The sequence below is a fragment of the Centruroides vittatus genome, unplaced genomic scaffold, assembly GCF_030686945.1.
Source record: "Centruroides vittatus isolate TY-2023 unplaced genomic scaffold, ASM3068694v2 contig_298, whole genome shotgun sequence".
Classification (NCBI taxonomy): Eukaryota; Metazoa; Arthropoda; class Arachnida; order Scorpiones; family Buthidae; genus Centruroides; species Centruroides vittatus.
This window is the reverse complement of record NW_027121900.1, coordinates 715,322-742,562: the sequence shown is the minus strand read 5'-3', so window position 1 is coordinate 742,562 and position 27,241 is coordinate 715,322. Positions and strand designations below refer to the sequence as shown.

The following is a 27,241-nucleotide window of genomic DNA, read 5'->3' as shown; positions in this document are numbered from 1 at the left end:
TATAAATTGGTCACTCGAAACAATTAATAATTTAATGAGTTTAGTGTGTTTTGTTTCCACAATTTTAAACAAATAATTGTGAAAATTTATTATTTTACTGCTTACGTTTAATGCATAATTGTGCAGATAATTTCAATAACAATGGCAATTGAAAGTAATATTCGTAATTAAATCCAATTGTGCATTCTGATTACAGAAGGTTGTGATATAATCAGATATGACGGCAAACCTTGGTCAGAATTTTGTGAAAGTATTGGAGCAGACTGTACAGAAGATTACAATGTCACTTGCAAATGTTACAATGGATCGAAATTTGAGGATAATTATTGTAAAGGTGAGTCAACGTTTTAATGAGAATAAATAAATAAATATATATATTTAATACAATATAATAGATTACAATAGAATATAATATTAATACAAAACAATATAATATAATTTATTACATACGTATTTAGCTTCATAAATCGAAAATTTTATTATTAATTTTTACGATTTTAATTTTACAAAAGATGCCATTGACGATTAGTACCAATGTAGAGGGAGTGTTAGAATAGTATTAAAATTTTTATGAGGTCATTTGTCTAAGAATGTTCGTCGATTTATAGCGGTGGTTCCGAAAGTGAGCACTACCGCGTTTCTGTGGATGGTGATAAAATCTAGGAGCGAAAAGAAGCAAGTGAGCAGCAAGAGATACTAGAAACGGTACTCACCGAACGGTGGCCATAGGTGAGATTTGGGCTCACAAAAAACCTTTCTTTTATTAAAACGGGTAAGAAGAACATGAGGTTAATGGTTTCCAGATGTGCAAACGACGTACCGTAAGGTCATGATTAGGGATTGCAATCTAGCAGTGTTTTCAATCCAGCTGGATTTTTGCCGGATCAAAATAATTCCAGCTGGATTCAGTGCGGATGTATTTTTGGTGCAATAAAGTGTTATCTATCCAGCAATTTATAGTTTTTTTTAAATACTTAAGAAGCTTTTATTATTTAGACTGGCCACTATAAATCAGTAAAACTTCTTACACATTAAGGTAGTAAACTTAACTTTGGTTCGGTTTAATACTTGAGATAGAGATAATTAACATTAAATGTTTAGTTAGATTATAATTATAATGTAATCTTTAAGTTAAATAATAGCAAAGGTAATTCTACTAGTTAATTTATATTAATATATTATTTTATAATAATGTAAGGACGGATAATCAGTGTCTAAGTGACTATCAGTTTTTCCAGTTTTCTTATATAGGCTCTATATATTAGTCTGTAGTTATTTATAAGTATATAAAAACTATGCACTGGAAGTGAAATAAGTTAATTAAATAAACTACATCTTTATTAATCCAGCAAAATTTAATAAAATAATAACGTTTTCAATCGTTTTAAACAATCTTCCTCAGTTACAAAAAAGTAGTACATTAAATATAGAACATAAAATGTGTTCGGAATAAATATAAAAATTAACAGAAAATGCCCAAACGGACAAAATACAGATAAATAAACAAAATAAATAGCGAAAAAGAAAAAAAAAATATAAGATATGTCAACGAAACCGGCATTGTCCGTTAATAACATTAATTAATGTAAAAGGATCTCTACGCGGTAGACAATGAGTCTGCATCTCTATGGTTTATATTAGTGTTTCTCAAACTTTTTGGACCGCGATCCCCCTTCTGCACTTAAAAATTTCAAAGGACCCCCGAAGAATAAGTATGTGTCAAAAAACATCCCGGAGGGAGGGGGTTAGGCTCGTATTTAAATATTTATATGATTTTTATTATTTATATGTGCAATTTATTTAAGTAAAAACTATTTTATATATTTTTTTTTCTATTATTTCTAAACATGAATCCATAGTAAATTTATAAAATATTTGAAAAAATTGATCTGGCATCAATTTTTCAGCGACCCCCCAAATATTTTTCACGACCCTCACTTTGAGAATCACTGGTTTATACAACCAGTTGCCATGTGTGCCTTGCAGATTTCACATCTCTCAAGATGCTTGACCGTTTGCCTATTCGTCGTCGTTTTTATAATTGCCGCTTGATTCCGTTGGACGTTAACGTCCTTCTGTCTTGCGTATGATGCCAGCGGAGTGTTGTCAAGGTTCTTACTGATTGTGTATATGTGCTCCTTGAGCCTTTGTTTTAAACTGCGCATCGTTGTACCCACATAAACAAGCTTGGAATTGAAACGTTGTTTGTGTAAAGGCACCGAATATATATCCGTTGTTGAATTCCGATTCTTTTTCTTTTTATCGTTTCTTAAAAGTTTGAAAACAGTGGTATTACGTCGGTATACAATGCGAAAATTATTAGACCTGGCAGTACATCTATGTATCTTGTTTCAAAACGGGATGTAATTAAGCATTATTCTTTTTATATTTATTCCGAACATATTTTATGTACTATAGTTAATGTATTTTTTTGTAGCTGACGAAGATCGTTAACAGCGATTGAATACGTTATTATTTTATTAAATTTTGCTGGATTGATAAAGGTATAGTTTATTTATAAGTAATTTAATTATTAGAGTTAGTAAAGTAGTGAGTAAGTAATTAGTAGCAGTGTAGTAATTAGCAAAGCGGCAACATCGACAACGTAGACTTTTGCGCTATTATTTAAAAAGTTAATTGAGTATTTGCGGATACAGCAGGCCGAAAAATGCGCTGGATCCAGCTGGATTGCTGGATGAGGGATCCAGCAATTGCAGTCCCTAGTCATGATGTGTGATGGTGATAGAAAATTTATTTTATGAACCTCAAGATATTTCCAAGAATTTTCTCACACAATGGAAAATGGGCTAGGAGACTTTGTGGTACAGTTAGGGGTGCTGGATATAAGTTTGTGGAACCAAGTGAATAATGGTTCGAATAAGTTTGGGAATCACTGATTTACAGTGTGGAAGATGAAACGAATCTCTTGAATTATCTTTACAAAAATAGATTGGCTTCTATTACTGATTAATTTTCTAGGAGTTTCGTTCTTCAGTGTGATGTCTGTAACTACGAATTCGGGTATGCAAACAACCATGACGGTAACTGGTGACTATAACTCTAGTAATGCCATAATAATTGAGATAATCTACAGCGATGATCCGCATATTACTCGAATGTGAATGAAGGCCGGAATGCTGAGCAGTAATGGTTAGATAGGTCCTAATTGTTTTGCAAATGCTTGAAGCTGATGATTCCGAAGCGACATTGACATTCTCGAAGTGCTTGGACTTATAGTAATGTCTCATGTGTCAAGTTTTCATTTTTCAATAATATTTTCAGATGTCCTGTGAGTAGGCTTAAAATTGGGTTCTATATTATTGCTTTTCAAGATGGACGATACAGTGTACACAATATAAGATTTATATTGTGTATACTGTAGTAACGCTCCTTGTTCTGTGTAGACAGGAGTGTTTGTTTGTTTAGTTAAATTACACTTGGGCGACCTGCCTAGGGGGAATGTCTTCCGGGAGGTCTTATTTATCTGACCCCTATCCAGGCGTCACAGATCTGGAAAACACCTGGAAAATTTCACGTGGCCAGCCCGTCCTGGCTAGGCGCGAACCCACGACCGAATTCCCAGTGTTCGGGGAACGAAACCGCTTGGCCATTGATTGGCCGTAGACAGGAGGCACCCTGTATACATAGAACAGGGGGCGTTACTACTAACAGTCACAACCAAGGGAGCGGTAATCCAAATAAATTTGAGAAGCACTGTTCTAGATGGTCGATCGTCGAATCATTATGATGTGCTTGAAGAACCGCAATTTCTAGGTATTGTGATACGACGAGTTTCAAGGATGTCCAGTAGGATCGTTGCTCCATTGGAAAAATATCTCGTCAGTCATAAAAATATTAAAACAATGAGGGCGTTGTCGAGTTGTTGTTAAATTTTCGTGCCAATCCATGTTTATGATATTCTGATAACTGATATTCCGCTTACATACAATCTCACGTTTATGAGTAGTAGATATATGACAATACATTCGGAGAATAGCGGATGCCAATTGTTATCATTTTTGCGCTGCATAATTATATAATTAATTGAAAAACGATCCGTTGGCATTTACAATTTTTTTTATAAAACCTATTTTTATTCCCAAAATTAGCATTGTTGCCATTTAATAATAATTACAACTATAAACTTTTAAAAATAGAACATCATAACAGATGGCGCCACCAAATTTTTAAATGTTTCCGGGAAAGTTAAGCAACTCGTTTCTGGATTGTTTTTTTTATTTTATCTAACGTTTTCGGCTAACTTAGTAGTCATGTAATAAAATTCTTTTAACTTTTGTTTAAAATAATTCTATTAGATGAATGTTTCATCCGGAGAATGTCTAATGAGTTAGCCGAAAATGTTAGATAAATAAATAAATAAATGGATTCTTTAACACTCTAGAACTTTTTCATCTTGTCAATCTTGATTAATATTGTAAAATCATTTATTGCCAGTTTTCAAAAATTAACCATAAATTGGTTTCAGAAAAAATATTCAATTACTTAATGAGTGATGCGTTGAATATTGTTATGTAATTAGCTTGAGTGAGAAGAAAGTTTATTTTCTATTAAGATATTACTAAAATAATTTCTATTATTACATATTTACTGTTTATCCCGAAAGTAATTGGATTAAATTTATACAAACTATAATTTAAAATTTTCTTCAACCGTAAAAAATTTAAATACTTTATATCGTTTCCTTAAAATTAGTATCATTCTGCATTCACTCTGCAATGCAGCATTTCAACTTACAATAGTACTTGTATTTTATTTATAAGAAGATTTATGAGATCAATTCACGACTTTTTCAACTGTATCGATTAAACTCCAATTGTGTTCAATGCCTTTTTACTTTGATAAAAATATCGTCTTAGTCAACAATCTGAAAGGAGTTACGTTAAAGCTGTGAAAACTAATTACACATTTGCTTGAAGGTTCTTTATTATTTATATAACTCCTCTTCAATCTAATTAAAATTTTAAAATAATGAGGTTTATTAATTTTTTTTAATTTTAAAATGATTTTTTTTCCGAAAACAGTGTAGTACAATATCCTGCACGTTTATTTAACGTCTTCATTTGGTATGATCTACAGGTTATTAGAATTTTGCTAAACGTTTATCCAATTGTATTTTGTTTTCTGTAATTTTCTTTAATTAATATTCAACGTTGCTTAAGTACTCAACAATAACCAATTTCTTTTTTTAACGTAAACAGTAAACACTTAATTTATAAACAAAAATATAGTTAACAATCGTATTTATGCGATTTAATTTTAGAATTTATATTTCTGAATAATATTGTTATCCAATACATTATAAATGACAATTATGTCTGATTTATAAAATCGTTTTACGCATGAATTATTTATGAACTTTGTATAAATGTAGGCTAAATAATTTGGTACAAAGAAGTAAATGTGAGTATCGTCTATGACCAGATTTTAAATTTTATAGAGTTGCTTTCATTAGTTCACACTGCTGTAAATTTGTAGCAGTTAATACATAACACAGAAAACAGGTGCTGTACGTGTAAAATTATAGTTGGATTTGTAAAAAATTAATTTATTATTTTTCAATTTATATGTAACTATAATTTAATTAACAGCAGATTTTACTTATAAAACAAATTGCATAAGGCGTAACTAAATTAAATCTAGCTTTGCATAATAATTACAGAAACATGTGAAATGATTAGAATTGATGGCTCATCTTGGTCAGAATATTGTGAAAGTATTGGGGCAGACTGTGTAGAAGGTTACAATGCCACTTGCAAATGTCGCAATGGATCGAAATTCGAGAACGATTATTGTACAGGTGAGTCAAAGGAATTTATGTGTAAAGTTTTAATAAAATTGCCAGGAAAATAAGTATGTACTTAAAAATTCACAAGAGACTTTTTTTAAAAAAACAACATTTATAACGGTCTTACCGTGGAGTCGACCTTTATTTGCAGGCATTCAACTGTTATGTTTATGAGGTGTAAAAAGTCGACGAAATGTCTGAGCAGTTTTCAATAGTCTATTTTAAACATTTTTTGTGAATTTTTAAGTATAGGCCTATATGTTTTTCAGGATTAATATTATTTTAAAACACGAAGTAAATACCTGTAATTCAGTTTAAATGAATCAATTTATTATAAGAACAACCGTTTTCTTCTGTTTTTAGCAACAATATTTAAATATAATAGAAGTTCTTAAACATAATAAATAAAATAGAACTTATTCATACAGCATTTTTCGAATTTTCTTCTATGTTACTTTTCATAATCTAAAGATGATTATTAAAGACAAAAGAAAACGTTTGTTCTCATAATAAATTGTTTCGTTTTAACTGTATTACAGGTGTTAATGCTTTTAATGAAATCTCATCCAGTTTTGCAGTTTTTATTAAAATTATTTTTCCAATTTTTTCCAAATTTATTTCTGCAATAAAACAACAATAGTAATAACACGCGAATTCATTATGGTATAATTGTTATTGACTGTAATTGTCTGTGAGAAAATACCTTTTTATTGTTTTTTAAAAAAGTTTACTTGGCGTCTAAAACAAATGCATAATCTAAATTTACGTACTTGATGTATATTATGTATTTGAATATTTTTTCCAAAGCAATTATTTTTTGAGGTTTTTAAAATATACTTTTTTGTATAAAATTTTAATATTTGGCTGCAATTCACGTAGAAATCAAGAATCAAATCGAAACTGTCTTTAACAATTATTTGAATTTTTGTTAAGACTTCTATTGTATTTATTCCTAGTTTTATTGAAATTGCTTTTAATCTTATAGATAGCAAATAATCTCAGTGAAAGGTTTATTAAGAAATATTTGCAAATTGTAAACAATAGTCAAACATTCCAGATCTTATAAAAAAAAATATTATATAGAATTCTGATTTAGTCGTAGAAATTTCTATTATAAATAATAATAAATGAGTATGAACACATACAGAAGAAAGGTTTAAACACTGTTCTATCAACATCGTATCGTTGTCTGTGGTGGAAAAGACAAAGATTTGCTGATTTCACACAGAAAGAAAAAGAAACAGTGTAAAGGATTAATAATACAATTTAAAAATAAAATTTAGTTTATTATTTAGAGAACTGAACATAAATTTGAAGACTGTGAAAAAGTAAGTATTAGCCAAAATATAGGTAGCAAATGTAATTTCCCGTATATTTTATTGCTGATATTTAGAATGCAGTTGCACATGCTCTAACTAATTGAACAATTTTGCCTGATGTTATAAGTAATACGATCATAATTATTATGGTAAAAGTGAATATTTTAATTAGACTCCGTTTTAAGATATTTATTTTCTGCAAATACATATACCGGCTATTATCTTAATAAACTATTTTTTCAAATACAGTATACTTTTTGACGAATTCTTTGCTGTATCAATTTCTTAGTTCTGCTCTCTGTATTAACATTCTTCATTTAGTTATAAAAATTATTGCAAATTTTAATAATAAAATTTAATGTTACTGGGTAATATTTACAGAAACTTGCGAAGTGATCAGAGATGACGGAATATCTTGGTGGAATTATTGTGCAAGTCTTAATGGAAGTTGCATAATAGAAGATGAAGTTGCCACTTGTGTATGCCCGTATGGATTTACATTCGTAAATGGTTCTTGTATATATGAAAAAAGTGAGTTTAAGTTGGATAACAAATAATGTAAAATATACGTTTATTATAAATTTATAAAACGAAGAGCAGCTACACATATATATTGAGTACATATGTGTAGCTGCTCTTCGTTTTGTATATACTGAATATACATATGTACACATACACACAAACACACATATATATAAGAATATACTGTACATGTACACAGGGTTTCGTTGAATATGAAAGAATGAAATAGGTAAATTCAGATATTAAAGAATATATATGTTCGTTAGAATTAATATTTTATTCTTTTATATATTTATTGCGAAATGCATTCAAATAATAATATTTTTGGGGAAATTATTTATATTCTCAAGAAAAAACGGATTTATAAATATGTAAATTCTTGGTGAAGAACGTAATTTTTTAAAAACTTCATATATGAAAATTAAATCTTATTCTAAAATTCAATAGAAAGATTTTAGTTTTGTAAATATATTGAAGAACTTTAATCATTGCATTTGTAAAATTCAAGTGCACAAATCTCATTTACAAAATAAGTTTTTAGTTTTTAAATAATCTGATCTATTAATTGAAATTTAAACTGAAATTATCTAATTATTAAACGAAATATGTTCTATTGTGTTCTTGTGAATTTTTAACAGTTTTACAGATTTATGGCTAATTTTTAAATACATGAAATGTTTCTGCTTTGAAGTACTAAAGGAGTAATGTTCACGCTCGGGGTAGATTCGGATAAGCCCACAATGGGAAAGACTAGGTGATGATAGATGGGTCCAGAGAACAAATTTTTCATCAGTGGTTGATCTCATATTTCGAACCTGGGCTCGAACCTGAGTCCTCCGTAACTGTAATGTAAATGTGCAAGATAATAATTTCACAATCAATATTCACCATCATCTGTGATGAAACAAGAATCTTTATAAAGTGTTTTTATATTCCAGGTCGGCTATTAGTATAAAAATAGTAGACCTGGCCAAATTTGTCATCGGTATGTGTGATAAAGAAATGTATTTTAGTGCGCACAGGCCGGAAAAGTTTAAAAATGATAAAAACACCATCACATAGTCAACATTTCCAGCAAAATTCGCAATAATGCTAAGCATAAAGTTATTTTTTAATTCACGATTTATAAACAGTGTTTAGAATTGTTTAATTTTTACTTCCTTGTCAGCAAGGGAGGAAGTGCGCTGATCTTTCGTTTTTGTCACCCCCTTGTGAATTTATGATGTTATGTTTTCTAAATGGAACAATGATGTAATTTAGATGATCCTTTTTGTATGGAGCCTTTTTATGAATCCAAATAATATAAGAAATGAATTATAAAAGAATATAAAAGGTCAACCATTTTGGTGGAATGAAGGGAAAAAGTTTCATTCCCTTTCCGTTAAAGAGGAAACTGACTTCCTTTCTACATAACTCTTATCACCACTTTTATCACCAAGATTTGACGTCATCTGAAAGTTTAGCCCCTTTTTTTCACCCCTTTCAAGTCATTGACGTAAAGCAAATCCATCATTTTGATTGGACAAAGACAGAAAATATTATCGAATTTCGCGCCAAGAACGAAGAGTTCTCCATCAGCCTTCCGAGAAAAGAAATGCAATAGAAAAGGCTATTCCAGGAGTTCGCCGACAGTCTCCCACAAGAGGAAGACAAACAAAGGGTTCAGCGGAGTTCATCGTAGACCTCCATAAGAAACTGAACTCTAGAAAAAGATCTCCATCATCGTCCGCAGATATATCAGAAGGAAGACGTATCCTGTATTTGTCGCTAATCTAGAAGTATCGTAGCTTTTATATAAACTTTAATTAGAAAACGACATACAAAACTACGAGAATTCTACATATCCTCTAAGATGTTGAGGTAGTATAAACGTCGGATTTATTGTAAACTCTCTCTCCGCGAGATAGTTATAAGATAGTATAGTTGGACCCCGATATAATTAATCGCTTCCGTTCTTGTAACCGCATCTCGTGTGTATTTGTAGCATTTATTCTTTGTTCCATTAAAATTTATTTTATTATTGTTTAAATTGGATTCATCCTTGACTCATTACCTACTTTTGTCTTTCCAAACTTACTCGCGACCCTCCCACTCGAAATTCCACGATAAAATTTTACGTTTTAGTCCGCTCATTCGACTAACTTGTGTCGGGAATCCTGACGTAGGAGACGAGTGATCACGCGATCACGCCTCTCCGTACTTATTTACTTATTCTAAGCCATTCCTTTTGACAACCGAGAGCCTCCTCCAACAGGCTGCTGATTAAACGGCATATAGTCATAACTGTGTTATATACTCCTGCCGACCTCTCACACATTAATGTTACAGCAATTTTAAACTAAAAAAGCATTTCGTAAAGAAACTTAATGTGTAATATAGTCATCAATAATAAAAATAATTATAATTTAAAATCTTTTGTAAATCAATATTTTTATGTTTTTAGGTATATTTAGAGTAGACAATACTAATTGCTTCACTCAAATGAAATAAATATCATTTAAGGGAAGACAGATTTTCGTATAAAATCGTTGTATAATTTTAATTTCTTACGTAGAAATTTTCATGTTTTTCTGATTCAAATAATTTATATTTTCTTCGTATTTATTAATTCTCAATACTGTATTTCAATATACGTATTTTTAATAACAGGAAACGCCTGTTGGAAAAACTGCCTAAATGGAGGAAACTGTACCTTTAGAGGAGGCAGACAAATTTGTAAATGTCCAATTCAGTTCTGGGGTGAAAATTGCGAAAAAGTAAATTTCTGTAAAATTTATCATCAAGATGGACTTTCCGGCGAAGATTACTGCGAAAGAGGGGATGCGAGATGTTTGAATGACGAGCGTCTAAATTGCCATTGTTATAATCCTCATAGATATTTCGATTATGAAAGTGGAACGTGCATCAGTGAGCATCTAAAGTATTGTATGCAAAAATTGTGAATTAATATTACTGTTAAATTTTTTTTCCCTCTAATTAGATCCATGTACAACCTGGCCTTGCAGAAACGGCGGAACTTGCATGTTTAATGAAAACAGAAATTCGACGTGCTTGTGTACTCCTTACTTCACTGGAGACAGATGTGAGTATGTCAACTGGTGCAAAGTAAAAAGAATTTCTGGAAAATCAGCCGAAGATTATTGCCTTGCGTATGGTGCCCATTGCGAAATCACTGGAAGTGGAAGAGTAGGATGCTTCTGTAGTAATAGTTATTCTGAATTTGACTACTCATTACGTAAATGTATTGGTATGTTATATAAATTACAATTTTCTTTTCCTCTCTCAATAAAATTAAATTTAAAAATAATTAAACTTTTCATATACGTATAGATTACAAAATATATAATATTTCATATAATATGCATATTTTTAACTTTATTGAGAACAAATACATCAAACGTATTAGACTCAATATGTAAACATAGAATCTGTATATTTTCTATCCCTTTCGCACACAATATACATATTTTCGCATATATACTGTGTGCGAAAGGAATAGAAAATATACAGATCCTACGACTATAAATTGCTCTGTAAATTAGGTTTTTATCAGTTTTCATAAATAAATATGAAACCATCTATTTCTATATAAGAAAAATTTTGTAGTCTGAAATAAATTTTGCGATTAACGATAGAAATGGTATAATAAAAATAAAATTTTACATTAATGTCTACGAGTATTTCGAATTGATTTATTTTGTACAGAAATTGACGTGTGTGCCATAAATAGAAAAGGATTTCAGGTGTGTTCTCAGAAGAACGCTATTTGTAAAAACGACAGATTTTCTAAATCAGGGAACAGATATACGTGCGAATGTCCGCCGGAGACTGTACTGGAAAATGGAATTTGTAAAAGTAAGAAAAAATTTTTCGTATATTATATATAATTAATTCAATTAACTAAAATTGAAAAATAAATTAGTTATATTTCAATTTAAATTCAATTTACAATATGTAATATTAAATTTTTTATGGTAGCTGTATTATATGTTGATCTAGTAGTCTCTTTAATTCGAAAAATATATTGACGGTAGATTGTCTCACAGCTTAACAGGTTCAAACTCCTTTATTGCTTTTTTATAAATGCATTTCGAATCAGTATTATTTTTTCTGACTCCTCTTCAGTGCTATAAAACAAAATTTATATATGTAACTGTGAGACAGTCTACCGCCAATATATTTTTCGGATTAAAGAGACTATTACTAGATCAATATGTAATATCTTAAGTTATGAAATCTTTTAGCTATTTCGATTTTAATATTGCAGTAAATACTGTAAAAAACCATTCTATTATAATTGATTAATGTTTTTGACGCATTGATTGATATTACAATTCATTTCGATAAGATACATGGTGGAGCTGTGAGTAATAAACGGATTCACATCAAAATTTGTATATGGACTATGCGAAGGATGCGGTATAAGATTTTACGAAAAACAAAGCTTTTAGGGATCGCTTTATATATTCTTTGGAATATGGCTTATAAAAATGTTGCAACTTTGGCAGACTTAAAAGATCGTGTTACACTGCACACGAAAAGCATCACTGGAGAGGAGTTTCAGTCAGCTGTAAAACACACTGTTCATCGCCTTAAACTTTTGAGCATGAACAATAGGGCACAGATCGAACCAAATTTTTTACATCCGTAAAATGCCTTCGCATAACGCAATTCCCTTGAGGAATAAACACACGCATTTTTGTTGTTTTTGATTTCCGTTGTGAACCTTTTTGTTGTAAAAAACCAACAGTGACAGGATTTGATCTAATTTTTTTAAAATCATTTACCTCAATCTTTTGCATTGTCTGGAGAGAAATTTTGGCGTCCAATCCGCATATTAGTTACAGCCACAGAGTGCTCTGAATAGAAAAACGTATGGACACCTTAAATAAGGAATTAACACGTTAATCGCCATCCGACGCGCCGGCGGTCGTAGTAATTACGGCCGTACAGAGCCATCCGACCGCCCGTCGTCGCTATAACCAATGTAGTTTCACTTAAGGTCAAATTATCCTGGCTTCGTAAGACGTTGTTTCACATCCTAGTGGCGGCCTCTCGTGTACATCTATAAAGTTGGCTCGGACTTCTGGTCGTCATATGGTCTCACGGTCCGACGGCCGGTTGTCGTAGCTGTTTTTTAAATAAAAAACTGTTTTATATCTGTTTTATATTATATTAAATATTATATATATATATATATATTAATATTATACACTGAAGGGCAAAAGTTACGTTACAAGTGTTTTTTTTTATTCTTACTTTAAAATAAAATAGAAACTTTATTAAAATAACAAATTTATTCACTCAATAGGACATGTGACCACCCCTTACAGCAATACATGCTAGACACTTGCTTCTCATACTCTTTACAAGATTATTGATCAATTCATTAGGAATTAAAGTCCCTTCTCTTTCGAAAGCAGTCTTGAGCTCATCAAGGTTTCTGGGTGGGGACAGAGACTTTCCACCCATCTTCCAAGGGCATCCCAAGCATGCTCTATCAGGTTTAAATCTGGAGACTTGGATGGCCAGTCCATTCTTTGGATTCCAACGTCTTGGAGATACTGAGTCACCAAGTTCACTGTGGGGACAAGCATTGCCGTCCATTAAAACAAAATTTGTGCCTTCTGTGTGAGCCATTGGACGAATATAATGCTTGGTTGATACTTTTGACCTGTTAAGGAACCTCCTTCAAAGACATGGAGTTCGGTTCACCCAGTGAGAGAGATGCCTGCCCAGACCATCACACCACCTCCTCTGAAGTTGTCTTTTTCTCTTATGTTTGATGGCATATATCGTGTTCCAGCCTCTCTCCAGATAAAGACGTAGTCGCTTCCAAAAAATTCGCTTTTTGTGACTTGTAATTCTTTGGTAGATCACCATTTATTTCCTTAAAATGTTCCATTAAAGTAAAAACTTCAGGACGACCCGACCTTTCTTTGTAGGCTTCACAGCCGCCCAGGAAACAATTCTTTAAAACAGGAAAAAATCCAATTAAATTTTTAAAAATCGGAACTGGTAATCTTACGACGTCTTAAGTTTGCATCCATGACTTCCATTCGGGAGCTTCAGACTTTTTATCCACTTGAAAATTGCGCTGTAAAATGTAGATTATGTCTTGTCTTCCCTCTGGCGGCGAGTTATCAATAAATGTTTCAATTTTAAAATTTCGCTGGATGAAAATTATTCTGTAAGAAATAAAAGGATTTTTCACAGAATAATTTTAATCCAGCAAAATTTTAAAATTGAAAAAAAATAAATAAAAATAAAAACTTTATTTATAAATAACTAGCTTGCTACTCCCTCTTTGCTCAGGTTTATAAAGCACTCGTAGCGGTAATTGTTACACTCGTAGATATTAATCATAAATTTCAATAAGTATGTGATAAAATCGATTTTAAGAACATTATCAGAATGCCTTTAACTACATGGGAAGTTTTTCTCAAAAATAGCGAGTTTATAAAAACATTATTAGAATTAACTTGGTTTAGGCTATACAACACGTGGACGATCTGCTGAGGGAATGCCTCCCGTGAGGAGTTTTATGGAAAACCGGCCCCTATTTAGGTGTTACAAACTTGAATAAAATCCGGAAACCTCCACGAGGCCAGCTTGTTGGCGATGCGTGAACCCACGACCAACTATCAATAATTACCAGTGTATTATGCAGCATAGTTCTATGTGCTACTCATCAAAGTAATAATATGGCAAGTCTATTTCGCATTAGATCATTGTCGCAATAATTAAGTAAATATAATATTTCGTTTGTTTTATTTTAAATTATAACTTTATTTTGTACGAATAATATTAAGTTATTTTTATAATTAACTTGCCAATAGATGGTGCTACACATAAACCCAGCATACCCTATGTAGAAAAAAAATAATTAATATATAGAAATCCAATAAATATTTTGGGGTGTTATTACGACGCTATCTAAGTAGATTATTAACGGACCTATCGAGTTTCGTAACAATTAGTCGAACGACGTAGGAGTGTATAGCAAACAAACAAACATTCTCATTTATAGATACAGAGTACTATTATCAATGGGCCAACCTAATTGATTAAACAGACTTTAAACTACATAATTTAAATTACATTCTAATTATTTTTTCTCGCTTATATTATATAATAATCATTATACATAACATAAATAAGAAAAGAATTACAGCGTTTTATCGACATAACACATTATTAGAGTAACTTCGAACAATAACTAAAATAATTCGTGATGAAAATAAATACTTTAACTAAAATGGTTTTAATTAACTACATGTAAGTTATGTAGAAAAACAAGTAATATATAAAAAAAAAAATTTTAAAGTCAATTCCTACTTAGGTCAACAAAGAAAAATTTTATTTTAGTTACTTTTTATTAAATAATTACAATTAATATAAATATGTATATACATATGACAGAATCACAATATTAAGTGGCAAAATAGAAAGAGAAATCGGAATTGAACCCAAAGCATAAAATTTCTTCAATTTTATTTTTTGAGAAAAATCCTTCATTCTAACCACTAAGCCACAACTGCTAACTCACTCTCTCATTTGGATAAAACGTCTAAAGCAAAAATTTTCAAAAATTTATCGCTTTTCGCAAGAATTGAAATCGCATTCTTCACCTTCGCGTGAAAAATACTGAAATCCTTGCATTTTACCGATTGAGCTACTGCCTGTTCGTTTCAATTTTCATTACAAACTGCTAAAACTCTATTTAAAGTATTAATAATTAGGTTAATGTTACCCGTGGTATCGAAGATGGCGACGGGTAAATTTTTTTCCCTAGATACTAGACGACGACGGGGAAATTTATTAATTTGCATAATGCGACAAATAGTACGGGTAAGCCCCGTAACGTTTAGATCACTCGGTATTCTACTTCGAGGTTGTCCATTGTTAATCTGCTACCTGATTATCACTCGAGAATCTGATACGAGATTACCGGAAACGCGGCCATCTCGAACGTAGGGGAAAAAAATTTCCCGTCGCGCTCTAATATCTAGGGAAAATACAACACCACAAGTAATATTAACCAATAATTACATTTAATTAATGAATTAATATTCGAAAAAACTGTATTAACATCAAGTGTCATCCACTACAAGTTTTAAAAAATGTACTTGAACTTGAGTGGATGAATAAAAAGTATTTTATTAACGATTGAAAATTTGAACAAGATGTATATATATAGGGAGAGTGTGAACTAATAGTAGGAATTTAATAAAAATATTCTAGAAAATTTTCTATTATCAATGTCTAGAAAGAAACGTATGTGAGAAAGGAGAAAAAGGACATGAGATATGCAACCTCTTAAATGCCGAATGCAAACCGAATAGTTCTATATCAAGTGGGTTCGAATGCAAATGTTCACCCGAATATGCTCCAAATAATCACGGAAGATGTATAGGTAAGTCAATTATAAAAATCCTATTTTCACTCAGGAACAGTTTAAGATTAAGATTTTAACACAGATACCAAAGTATGCTACGAAGGACACGAAGGCTTTAGTGATTGCAACAGGAGAGATGCAGTGTGTTTACGTAATTTTGATAATGAGATTGGTTATCAATGTGAATGTAGACCAGGATATAAGAAGTCCAAAATAGGAAGATGTAATGGTATGTGCTTTGTATGTGTAGATTTTATGTACACTTATTTTGTATTTGTCTTGGTTCTATCGGTTTTACAGCCGATGGGCAAGGCGATTAAATATCTTTACAAATTATGACTTTTAAGAGATTCTGTTATTTATCAGAAATTACTGAATGTGACGAAGGGGAAGTCGGTTTCTTAGAATGTAATATAAAAAATGCAGTTTGCGTGCGGGATGTCAGCAGGTATAAGAGATACTTTTGTGTCTGTCCGGAGAATTACGTTACGGATCGAAGTGGTCGATGTCTGAAGAACTATCATGGTAAACTTATTGTTAGCATACAAATATCAATTTTACAAATTTATGTAAATTAGGAATTTCAATAATGTTCTAGGTGATATGAAGAGTAACAAAAATAACATAATTATCGTTGATGGTATGTACTAAACTCTATTAACACAATATTGTTTCATTATATATATATATATAAATAGATAGATAGAGAGATTTTGTATATATGAAAAATAATATTATTTATATATTAAGATCCATGTCAGAAAGAAAACGTAGGATACAAAAAATGCTTAAAGGAAAATGCAATTTGTATTGTTTCAACGGAAAATAATTCGTTTTCGTGTCATTGTCGCCCGAAACAAAGAAAAACTTCGAATGAAACTTGCATAGGTAAATTAACTTTAAAAGAAGAATGTTTCTATAACTGAATAAATGCATTCTACATTACAGATTTGAATGTTTGCGAGCACGGAGAACTCGGTTATAAGGAATGTACACTGCTATCCGCTAAATGCGTAAAAGTTGCAAATTTGCAAAAAGGTTATGAATGTAAATGTACAGAAGGAGAAACAGATGGTCTCTCTGGAAGATGTATCAAGTTGTAGATAACCAGTAACTGAAGAAAATAAATTGTATTAATATGCTGGCATTTATGAATTTTATTTTATATTTTAGTTTAAATTTAAAATAAATTATTCTAAGACAGCAATGGACACGAAAAACTTTTCTAGCGTTAAGATTAATTCTTCGTATGTTGTCACTATGTTGTCCAGATTCTATTAAATCATATTCTATAATTAAACATTTTAGATAGAAATTATATGTTAATTCGTCACTCAATATGAATATTTATGCAAAAAGTAACAATTATCCAACCTAAGTGTTAGTTGGCCTCATAATTGTTGGCACAAAATAAGCAATGTACAAAATAAAATTGACAGAAATGTTTCCTTTTTAAATTATTGAAACAATGTGGATAGTTTCAGCATTATATACCATTTTCCCGATTATATTTAATTTCAATTGTTGTATTGTGTCACAAAAAAAGTGATAAGTTCGTATTGATGGTAATAATAGATATTTATTTTTTCAAATTCTAATTAAATATTTATGATGAATACTTATTTATCAATTATATCTTGTTATAAACATTTGTCAATAAAAATTGAATAAAAACTGATTTCGCATAAATCTAAAATTGTCGTTTCTAAGTAAAAATATATGAAAATATTTATAGTAATAATCTGCAATTATTTATTTCAACATTGTCATAATGCCGTGCTGCAATTTTTAATCATAATTTTAAATTATTTAATTTAAAATCTATTCCTTTACCTCAAATTACTGTAGTAATAATTTGTCCCTGTGCATCGTACTTTTCCTTTAACGATAGAGTCGTGCTGGTCATCTATCTAACTTCTTTCAGGAGAAAATATTTGAATTCAAATAATATGACTTTCAGTTTGCATCGGAACTTCTTATATAGTTAATCGAGCTCCTACTCCTATTGTTTCCATATTTGTTTTCGTTGTTCATTTATCTAACTCTGTTCTTGAGATTACGGTAAGATGGAAATTTATAAATCTACAATTGTTTCAAATTGCAGCACAATTATATAGAATGTACTGAACACAAAAAACTGATTTAAGACGGCTTGACACAATTTCAAATTTAAAATATTGAATACTTTAAAAAAAATTGTAAAAGAATTTTCAGTAATTTATATTGTGCGAAATATCTTACTAAGTAATAAATAAAATAAGTAGTATATAAAACAATCCACATGAAAGTTCAAATCGCATTAGTTTAAAATCGCACTTGTTGATAGTTGGAGTTTTATCTTACAAATGTTAAAATTATTTAAAAGATATTTAAGAAAAGCAATTCAGGTGTAAGCAAAGGTAAGTACCATAATGAAGGCTAAGAAAAAATGCAAAAATTGAATGCCTTAAGAAGTTTTTTTTCTTTGTTCACTTTAATCATAATAATGTGCATGAGAAAACATGAATATAACTTATTTCAATTGAAACACATTGGTGTTTATTTGTTAGCATACGTTAAAATGCAAATGGCACCCAAACCCTTCAAATACATTATATAACGATATCACTCAAGAAAATTTTGACAAGTTTAATTTTTACGTTAGATAAATCTTCGAATATCTTTATGAGAAAATAAGACATTTTCTGTTCCTTAGCAGAAAATGAAAAGTTATTGTAAGTGAGATAAATAAACGTAAATAACGTCTTACATTGCAATGTTAAAGAAAAAACGTAAACATTTAGAAACACGTGATTACCATTATTTTGCAGTTACAAGTCAATACGTCGCAGTCTCAGTTTATGTTGTGTCGTTCTGTAACAGAGAAGTAATAATCACGAATTTGTTGTTTTCATTTTTTACATAGTAGTAATTGGTGAATGTTTAGCATTGAAAATTGTATGCAAATAAGAAAATTAATTCGTTGATGAATTCGTGAAATCTTCCAATTACGTTAAAGCTTTGTATTCGTAGGCTACATCAATGAAATTCTTATTTTATCTTAGACTATACTATATTAAGGAAACGGCTACAATGATTACTTAAGAACTGGAAGTTACAGTTACCTTTTCTGTCTTTTCTCTCCAGAAGTGGCACCTCCCAGAATTCTGGTTTTTTCCAAAATGTGTATAAAAACAAACAATTTTTAACGAATGCAAAGGTTCAAGCAGTGTATAAAAATGGATGAAAGGCACACCAAAAACATGTTCTCGATCGGATACATAGTTTAATTGAATGTTATATCATATACAGGCCCACTTTATTTGTGATTCATGAACTATAAACTCGAAATAAAAAGTACTTGAGTTCTAATTTCAAACATTTTAATTAAAGTTTTGAACGACAAACAAATAAGTAGTGTGAAAAATCATACTGTGAAAAAATTAATTATAAATACTCCTGCAAAAATACAGTCAAACTTCGAGTTTCGAACTTAATTTGTTCCTAAAAGTTCTTTTGAAACCAAAACATATTTTCTTATAAGAAACAATGTATAATGGATTAACCTATTACCGTCCCTTAAAACTGTGATTCTCAAAGTGGGGGTCGTAAAAATATTTGGGGGGTCGCTGAAAAATTGATGCCAGATCAATTTTTTTCAAATATTTTATAAATTTACTACAGATTTATATTTAGAAATAATAGAAATAAAAAATATATAAAATAACGTTTACTTAAATAAATTGCACATATAAATAATGAAAACAATATAAATAATTAAATACGAGCCTAAAAAATTAAATAAATTAATAAATTGGGGCGCTATTGGGAAATCCCGCGAGTTCCACTCTCTGCCTAAACTATAATTGAACAGCGATGTCATTTGGAACGGTGTTCGCTAGCAGCGTTGCGTCTGTAGGCAAGTCGCGTTAGAAATACAGTAGAGCATCTTTTATCCGAAAACCGATCAACCGAAATCGTTTCAGTTGACAAATTCGAATTTCCGCTAGTGCTATGGCGCTGCAATATTTGGCTATGTCTTGGAATACTCCGATATTATTTTACTTGATATGCATTTTTAGCTGACAGCACTGGCGCGACCATGAGAGGTTACTTAAGGACGCGCCAGTATTTGAACGAGACATTTTTCCCATCGTGAGTGGTAAGTTTTGCTTGTTTTTCTGAGGACTGTGTTGTGCTGAATCGGAACGTTTTGAGACTAGATTAACTTCCGAAATATAATGTTTTTTTGTTTTTATATTTTTCAATATATTTATTTTGTTTGTGAAAAAAGAAACAATTTTTTAAAAAATTTCGTTAGTTTTAACATTGACAAAAATTCAACGCAAAGCGACACGCAACGGAAAGAAATTTCAACATGGAATAGATTAATTAAACTTGATAATTTGTAACTTTCTGCCAAAATTAACGTTGTCTAGTTACTTAGTTTTTTGCTGACACTGAGCCAGGAAGACGTAGAATATTGTTTTGTAAAATTCGATATAACACATTGACGTATTATAGCTGAATAAACTTATTATATCACGAATGAACTTATTATTGTAATATTATTGCATGAATATGCAAAAAATAAAATTAAAAAATTATCAGAAAATGAAAAATTAAGAAAAAAAGCGTTAATTAAAATGCTTTAAGTCAACAAACACCACCTGGACAAAAATTTGTAAAACAGACAATAAGCAAGACATCGCCGTCAAGTGCTGACATCTGTTGTTGATAAATTTTATAAAAATCGATTTTTAACAGGGTAACGATTAATCGGTACCCTGGACTATCTGCTTGACAATTAGGGGTACTACAGATCGGTACCCCGGTCAAAAAGAGGGGTTAAGGCCAAACGAACTACCGAATCATCGGGCTACAAGATTGATGCCGCTATTAAAGCAGTCGTGTTTGATACACTACACCACCTTTGCTTTTTAAAATTTTGCAAAATATTATTGTAAATTTTTATATTATGTTTTATTTCAAACAAACATTAGTTTTCAAGTTAGAAGTTTGATCGAAGTTCATGTTTTCTAAAATTTTCAACTTAATTCAAATGCATTTTTTTTTCTTCGGATTTCGAGAAAAGATTCACTTTTTCTCCGGAAATTCTGGAACTAGCGAAGTACTGGGAAATGAGAAACCGTAATGGCAATGACCTAATTTATTTCTTTTGCAAAGTGTTAAATCCTGATTTCAAAACACGCATCTTTTATAAAATAATATTGTGGTTAACATTTCACATCAATATATTTATTTAATAATGATGCATGAAGGAAAGAAAATTTGATATTCTATAAACGTAAATATTTTCACAATGTTTCAATTTATATTTCGTTCATATTATTATTTTTTCATTTATATAATTGCAGTTGAAATAGAGAATAACGTGTTTAGGGATTGCAATCCAGCAGTGTTTTGAATCCAGCTGGATTTTTGCTGGATTGAAATCATTCCAGCTGGATCCAGCGCGGATCCAGCATGGATGTATTTTTGGTGCAATAAAGTGTTATCTGATCTATCTATCTATCCTGCAATTTATGTTTTTTTTAATGAAATAAAACATTTTTTAAAAATACTTTAAAAGCTTTTTTTATTTGGACTGGTCACTATAAATCAGTAAAACTTCTTACACATTTAGGTAGTAAACTTAACTTTGGTTCGGTTTAACACTTTGAAATAGAGATAATTAACTTAAAATGTTTAGTTAGATTATAATTATAATGTAATCTTTAAGTTAAATAATAGCAAAGGTAATTCTACTGATTAATTTATATTAATATTATAATAATGTAAGGACGGATAATCAGTGGCTAAGTGGCTATCAGTCTTACCAGTTTTCTTATATAGGCTCTACATATCAGTCTGTAGTTATTTATAAGTATATAAAACTATGTACTGAAGGAGAATAAGTTAAATAAACTACACCTTTATCAATCCAGCAAAATTTAATAAAATAATAACGTTTTCAATCGTTTTTAACGATCTTCCTCGGTTACAAAAAAATAGAACATTAAATATAGAACATAAAATGTGTTCGGAATAAATATGAAAATTAACGGAAAACGGACAAAATCTAGATAAATAAACAAAATAAATAGCGGAAAAATATATACAGGGTTTTTTTTTTTAAACTGATGATACTCAGAAACATCTGTAGAGCAATCTAGCAGCCGGACTGTCGCCAAATTTGGGAGAGTGACTAAGGATGACATGGAAAAGAGATTCCGCGAAGAAAAAAGTAGTACCTAAATTCGCCGGTAGAGGAGGATTTGGCACTGTTGTAGCGAAAAAGCTACCAGCACTTCACTGAAGAAAGGGTCATCAGTCGCTTTTTACCACTTGCATGGCCGCCTCGCTCCCCGGATCTAACCCAATGTTACTTTTTCCTGTGGGGTTACTTAAAGTCCAAGGTCTATCTTGGTAGTGTCCCAAACTTGATGACTTTGAAGGACAACATTTCTCGAACTGTGATGAACATTCTGCGGACATGTTACGTTCGGCCATAGAGAACACGGTGTTCAGCATGCAATGAGTTGTCCAGCAGGACGGTGATCACATTGAAGAAGGGAGAAGGTTATTTGGCGATTAATTAAACTTTCGTTATTACACTTAAACCTCTGTCTGATTATTCATTCGTGTGTTTGTTAATTGCAGCTGTATTTTATGCAGATTCTTAGCTGTTTTGCTACAACAGCGCCAAATCCTCCCCTACCGGAAAATATGGGTACTACTTTTTTTTTCGCGGAATCTCTTTCCCATGTCATCCTTAGTCATTCTCCCAAATTTGGCGACAGTCCGGCTGCTAGATTGCTCTACAGATGTTTCTGAGTACCGTCAGTTTAAAAAAAAAACCGTGTATATAAGATCCAATGAAACCAGCGTTGTCCGTTAATAACATTAATTAATGTAAAAGGATCTCCACATGGTAGACAATGAGTTCGCATCTCTATGGTTTATACAACCAGTTGTCATGTGCGCCTTGCAGATTTCCAATCTCTCAAAATGTTTGACCGTTTGCCTATTCGTCGTCGTTTTTATAATTGCCGCTTGATCCCATTGGACGTTAACATCCTTCTGTCTTGCGTATGATGCCAGCGCAGTGTTGTCAAGGTTCTTACTAATTGTATATTTGTGCTCTTGAGCCTTTGTTTTAAACTGCGCATCGTTGCACCCACATAGACAAGCTTGGAATTGAAACGTTGGTTGTGTAAAGGCACCGAATATATACCCGTTGTTGAATTCCGATCCTCTTTCTTTTTATCGTTTCTTAAAAGTTTGAAAACAGTGGGATTACGTCGGTATACAATACGAAAATTATTAGACCTGGCAGTACATCTATGTATCTTGTTTAAAAATGGAATGTAATTAAGCACTATTCTTTTCACATTTATTCCAAACACATTTTATGTTCTCTAGTTAATGTTGTATTTTTTTTTTTTTTTTTTTTTTGTAACTGAGGAAGATCGTTAAAAGCGATTAAATATATTATTATTTTATTAAATTTTGTTGGATTGATTAAGGTATAGTTTATTTATAAGTAATTTAATTATTAGTGTTAGTAAAGTAGAGAGTAAGTAATTAGTAGCAGTCTAGTAGTTAGCAAAGCGGCAACGCGACGACGTAGACTTATGCGCAATTATTTAGAAAGTCAATTGAGTATTTGCGGATCCAGCAGGCCGAATAATGCGCTGGATCCAGCTGGATTGCTGGATGAGGGATCCAGCAATTGCAGTCCCTAAACGTGTTAGACAGAAACTAGGTATGTTTTACTTTTTTTCACCTGAACTGTAGATAAGAGTTTATGAGATATTAGCTAATAACTATGTTTCTCAGTTTTTCTTTTATTTAGGATTATGTCGATGGACAGATTTTGAGTCATTCCTAATAAAACAACGGTACGATAGAAGAAAGCGAAACTTAAATTATCGCTGCACAAATCGCTTTGGCTATCGTTTACATGCATTACAAAGATACTATTTATAAATATATTTATTTATTACTTTAGTATTGAAAATTTTATCTGACTGCGATAGGAATTATTCGCAGAGATAATAGCTCCAACACCATCATTGTAGATAACAGCAAAGGAGCATGGTAGATCGATTTTGGTCAATGAAATTATCACTGTAAGTTATGTTTGTATTCTAGTGTCTTTTTTACTGTATATATTGCGCGCCCTTGCATTCATTACGTTTGTCATCTGTGGAACTTTGTTGTATCTTTGCAACGAAATATTTTTAAATAACCGAAGAGAAAGAAATTCTATTGAAATTTAATCTGGTTATGCGCAATAAAATTGTATGAACAATAATTTCCGTTCTGTTTTCTGGAGTTCTAAATATTATGTTTCGATATTCCTATATACTAAGTACATTATGCAATCCAATGTTTTAATTGTCTATCGTAATTATTGTAAAAATAATTGTTTTCCAAAATCTTTACGTTCTCAACTAATTATGACAGTCGGGTACGTTTAAGAGTGCACATCCCAAATGTTCTTCGTCTGCACTTCTCTCTTCTTCAAATGTCGACATTATCCAAACAAGTTCTTAATGTCATTCAATTCTCTCCCGTATATCATGTGTTAGCTCTACGTAACTTATACTAGAAAACAATAAAATTTATTATGACAAGTTTTTAAAAATCATTGTTCTGCAATTCCACACCTTTAGATTTGAAATGTTTGACACCGTTTCAGACAATTTACTTACTTATTTTCACTTAAATTATTTCGAAAAATATTTGACGTAATTTCATCATTGAAAAGAAATAAATTGTTAAGATTATTGTATTGTTAGCATAATAATGGAATTGCAACATTTAAAAATTTTATCGCTTTTTATTGCTACAAATATTTGTAGTCTTAATATCATTCAAAACATTATAGATAGTATTAAGTGTTAATCAAAGAAAAAAATTAGAACAAGCAAGAAATATAGGTTCAACTTTAGTTTAATCACCAGTTATATATGAGGTCATATACAAACACGCTTTTAATTCACTCTATTTAATAAAGTTTGTTTATTTTTTTAACACAATGCATATAATTATTCCATTAATAATTAATTTCATAAATTTTATTTTTAAAAATCCTATTTATCTTCTTATAAATGTTTTCTAATAAAGTAATAACCAGCTTAAATAATAAATTCATTCATGCAAGGAAATTTCAATTCTCTTGTTAACTAGATATCGAATTTTTAAAGGAAATCTCAGACACAAAGCCATTCACTTCGGTATTTAAACCTTTCGAATGTGACACCGCAGTGAAATATCGACATTCACTGCAGAAGAAATGTGACATTATTTATTAATGTGAATTTATAAATTTATAAGAAAGTATACAGGAAGGTAAGAATTTATTTTCTTGAAGGAATGTTTTTCCTTTACTTCTCATTAAACTTACACAATAACCACAGACCTTCTGAAAAGAATTTATATTTAAATTTTTGTCAAAAAAATTTAAATTTAAATTTAAAAGACATAAATAATGACATGCGCGCATTTAGCGGATATTTCGCGAGACGTAAGTTTTTGGCTGAATGAAAAAAGAATTTTTAAAATATAAGAAAAATAGCGATAAAACTCGATATAGCAGAAACGACAAGGTTAAACTTGAAGAATTATGTTACGTAGGTCGAAAATGACCTTATAGTTAGGTTGATGAAACGGCCAAGCGATCAAATTGTCAACCTACCGCTGTGGGAAACTCGAATAGAATCCGGATGGGTCGACAAACTCCAGAAATTATTCAGGTAATGTTCCGTTGAGGTATATCGGGCTCTATATTTCATCACCTGTAGTCTGATTGTAGTTCTGGCTGAATTTATAATGGGCTTGCTAATATAAGCCCTATTAATGTCCACAGGGGAAAAAGAGTTTTAAAAAATGTATAGTAAGATTCGCATTGAAATCCGTTTGTCGTAGCGGTTACGTAACCAAATTAACCGAACTAATTTTAACGAGAGATTATTTATTGTGACATCGTCGAAATGCCGGGCTGCAACTTTTCGTCACGATGTTCTCAATTCTTTTAGTGGTGTCTTGCCTTTGCACATCATACTTTTCTGTGAGCAATAGTCGTGTCAATTATCTATCTAACTGTTCAAGGAAAACTGACACGACTATTGGAAACCGAAATATCTTGTCTCCACTTTTATCTATCTAATTCCGTTCTCCAGATTAAAGGATAGAGATGGACAGACTCCAGTTGAAATTTACAGGACTATATATATATATATTTAAATCTAATAGGAAAATTACATAATGCGAGGTTACTGGTGAGCAATTTAAACAATTTTTAAAATGTTAGATTAAAAATGGGTTAGATTAAGTACTCGGTGCGATGAACCCGTACCTAAGATAATCTTTATAGCCGGGATGACCAACACGTAGACCGCGGTCGACCGGTCGACGGCAAAGGTTTTGAAAGTAGCCCGCGAAGCTAAAGTTGAACAATTTGCTTTCACTTAATGTTTAAAAATCTTAATTCAATAATTTATTTTTACAATAATGGACTGTCTGTGCAACGTACCCATACTGTGTGTATTTATCCCGATGAACAATGCAAATGAATGTTAACTTTTAAATTAATTGTAGTCGCAACGCATGCGCATATAAATGGCAATCGCATAAAATGGCGCAAAATCATTTGTCAGACAGTAACGTGACAGCCCCTGGCTTTAATCCACTTGTTACTCCTTGTTTGTGCACTTCAATTTATCTTCAATTTTATTATTATTTTTTTAATTCATACAGCGAACAGAAGCAGGTATGTTAGTTTAGTAATTATTGTTTTAAATGTTATTCATATTTAACACTATTATTTTAGAATAAATAAACCAACTACAGGCCGGAAAAAATAAAAACTTATCATTATTTATTTATCATTATTAATTATTTATTAAAATATTTATGAAAAATCTTAAAATTGTTTGCCCATATTCATAGTAGCCCGCAGACTATATTTTACCGAAAAAGTAGCCCCTAAGAGATAAAAGTTTGGCCACACCTGCTTTATAGTTATATAAATCAAATACTACGATATGATATAATAGAAAAGTTAGAAGTATGGAATAATCTAATAATCTTAACGTTTGTGCTTATTAGTTTGCACCGCAACGCCGGGCTTAATTCCCAGTTAATCATATAATTTATTAAGGAAATTAACCTGCATAATAAATGAATACGTTTTATCCAATTTTTATA

The 27,241-nt window shown here is 30.9% G+C and overlaps 1 protein-coding gene and 1 long non-coding RNA gene across 2 annotated transcripts in view; both read left to right on the top strand.

The window, feature by feature from the left end:
- Positions 1–16,633, top strand: part of LOC136972582 (neurogenic locus notch homolog protein 1-like) — a 58,037-nt gene extending 41,404 nt beyond the window's left edge. Inside the window, exons 7-15 of the mRNA XM_067267156.1 lie at positions 197–334; positions 5,681–5,818; positions 7,507–7,656; positions 10,297–10,554; positions 10,628–10,894; positions 11,353–11,502; positions 15,917–16,063; positions 16,128–16,274; positions 16,412–16,633. Of these exons, the coding sequence (XP_067123257.1) occupies positions 197–334; positions 5,681–5,818; positions 7,507–7,656; positions 10,297–10,554; positions 10,628–10,894; positions 11,353–11,502; positions 15,917–16,063; positions 16,128–16,274; positions 16,412–16,623 (1,607 nt within the window). The 3' untranslated portion in view covers positions 16,624–16,633. The remainder of the gene's footprint in view (positions 1–196; positions 335–5,680; positions 5,819–7,506; positions 7,657–10,296; positions 10,555–10,627; positions 10,895–11,352; positions 11,503–15,916; positions 16,064–16,127; positions 16,275–16,411) is intronic.
- A 144-nt stretch (positions 16,634–16,777) lies between these two features.
- On the top strand, positions 16,778–17,192 carry LOC136972605 (uncharacterized). The gene is made up of 2 exons (XR_010880366.1): positions 16,778–16,933; positions 16,994–17,192. It is a non-coding gene; the product is annotated as an uncharacterized lncRNA (long non-coding RNA).
- The last annotated feature ends 10,049 nt before the right edge of the window (positions 17,193–27,241 follow it).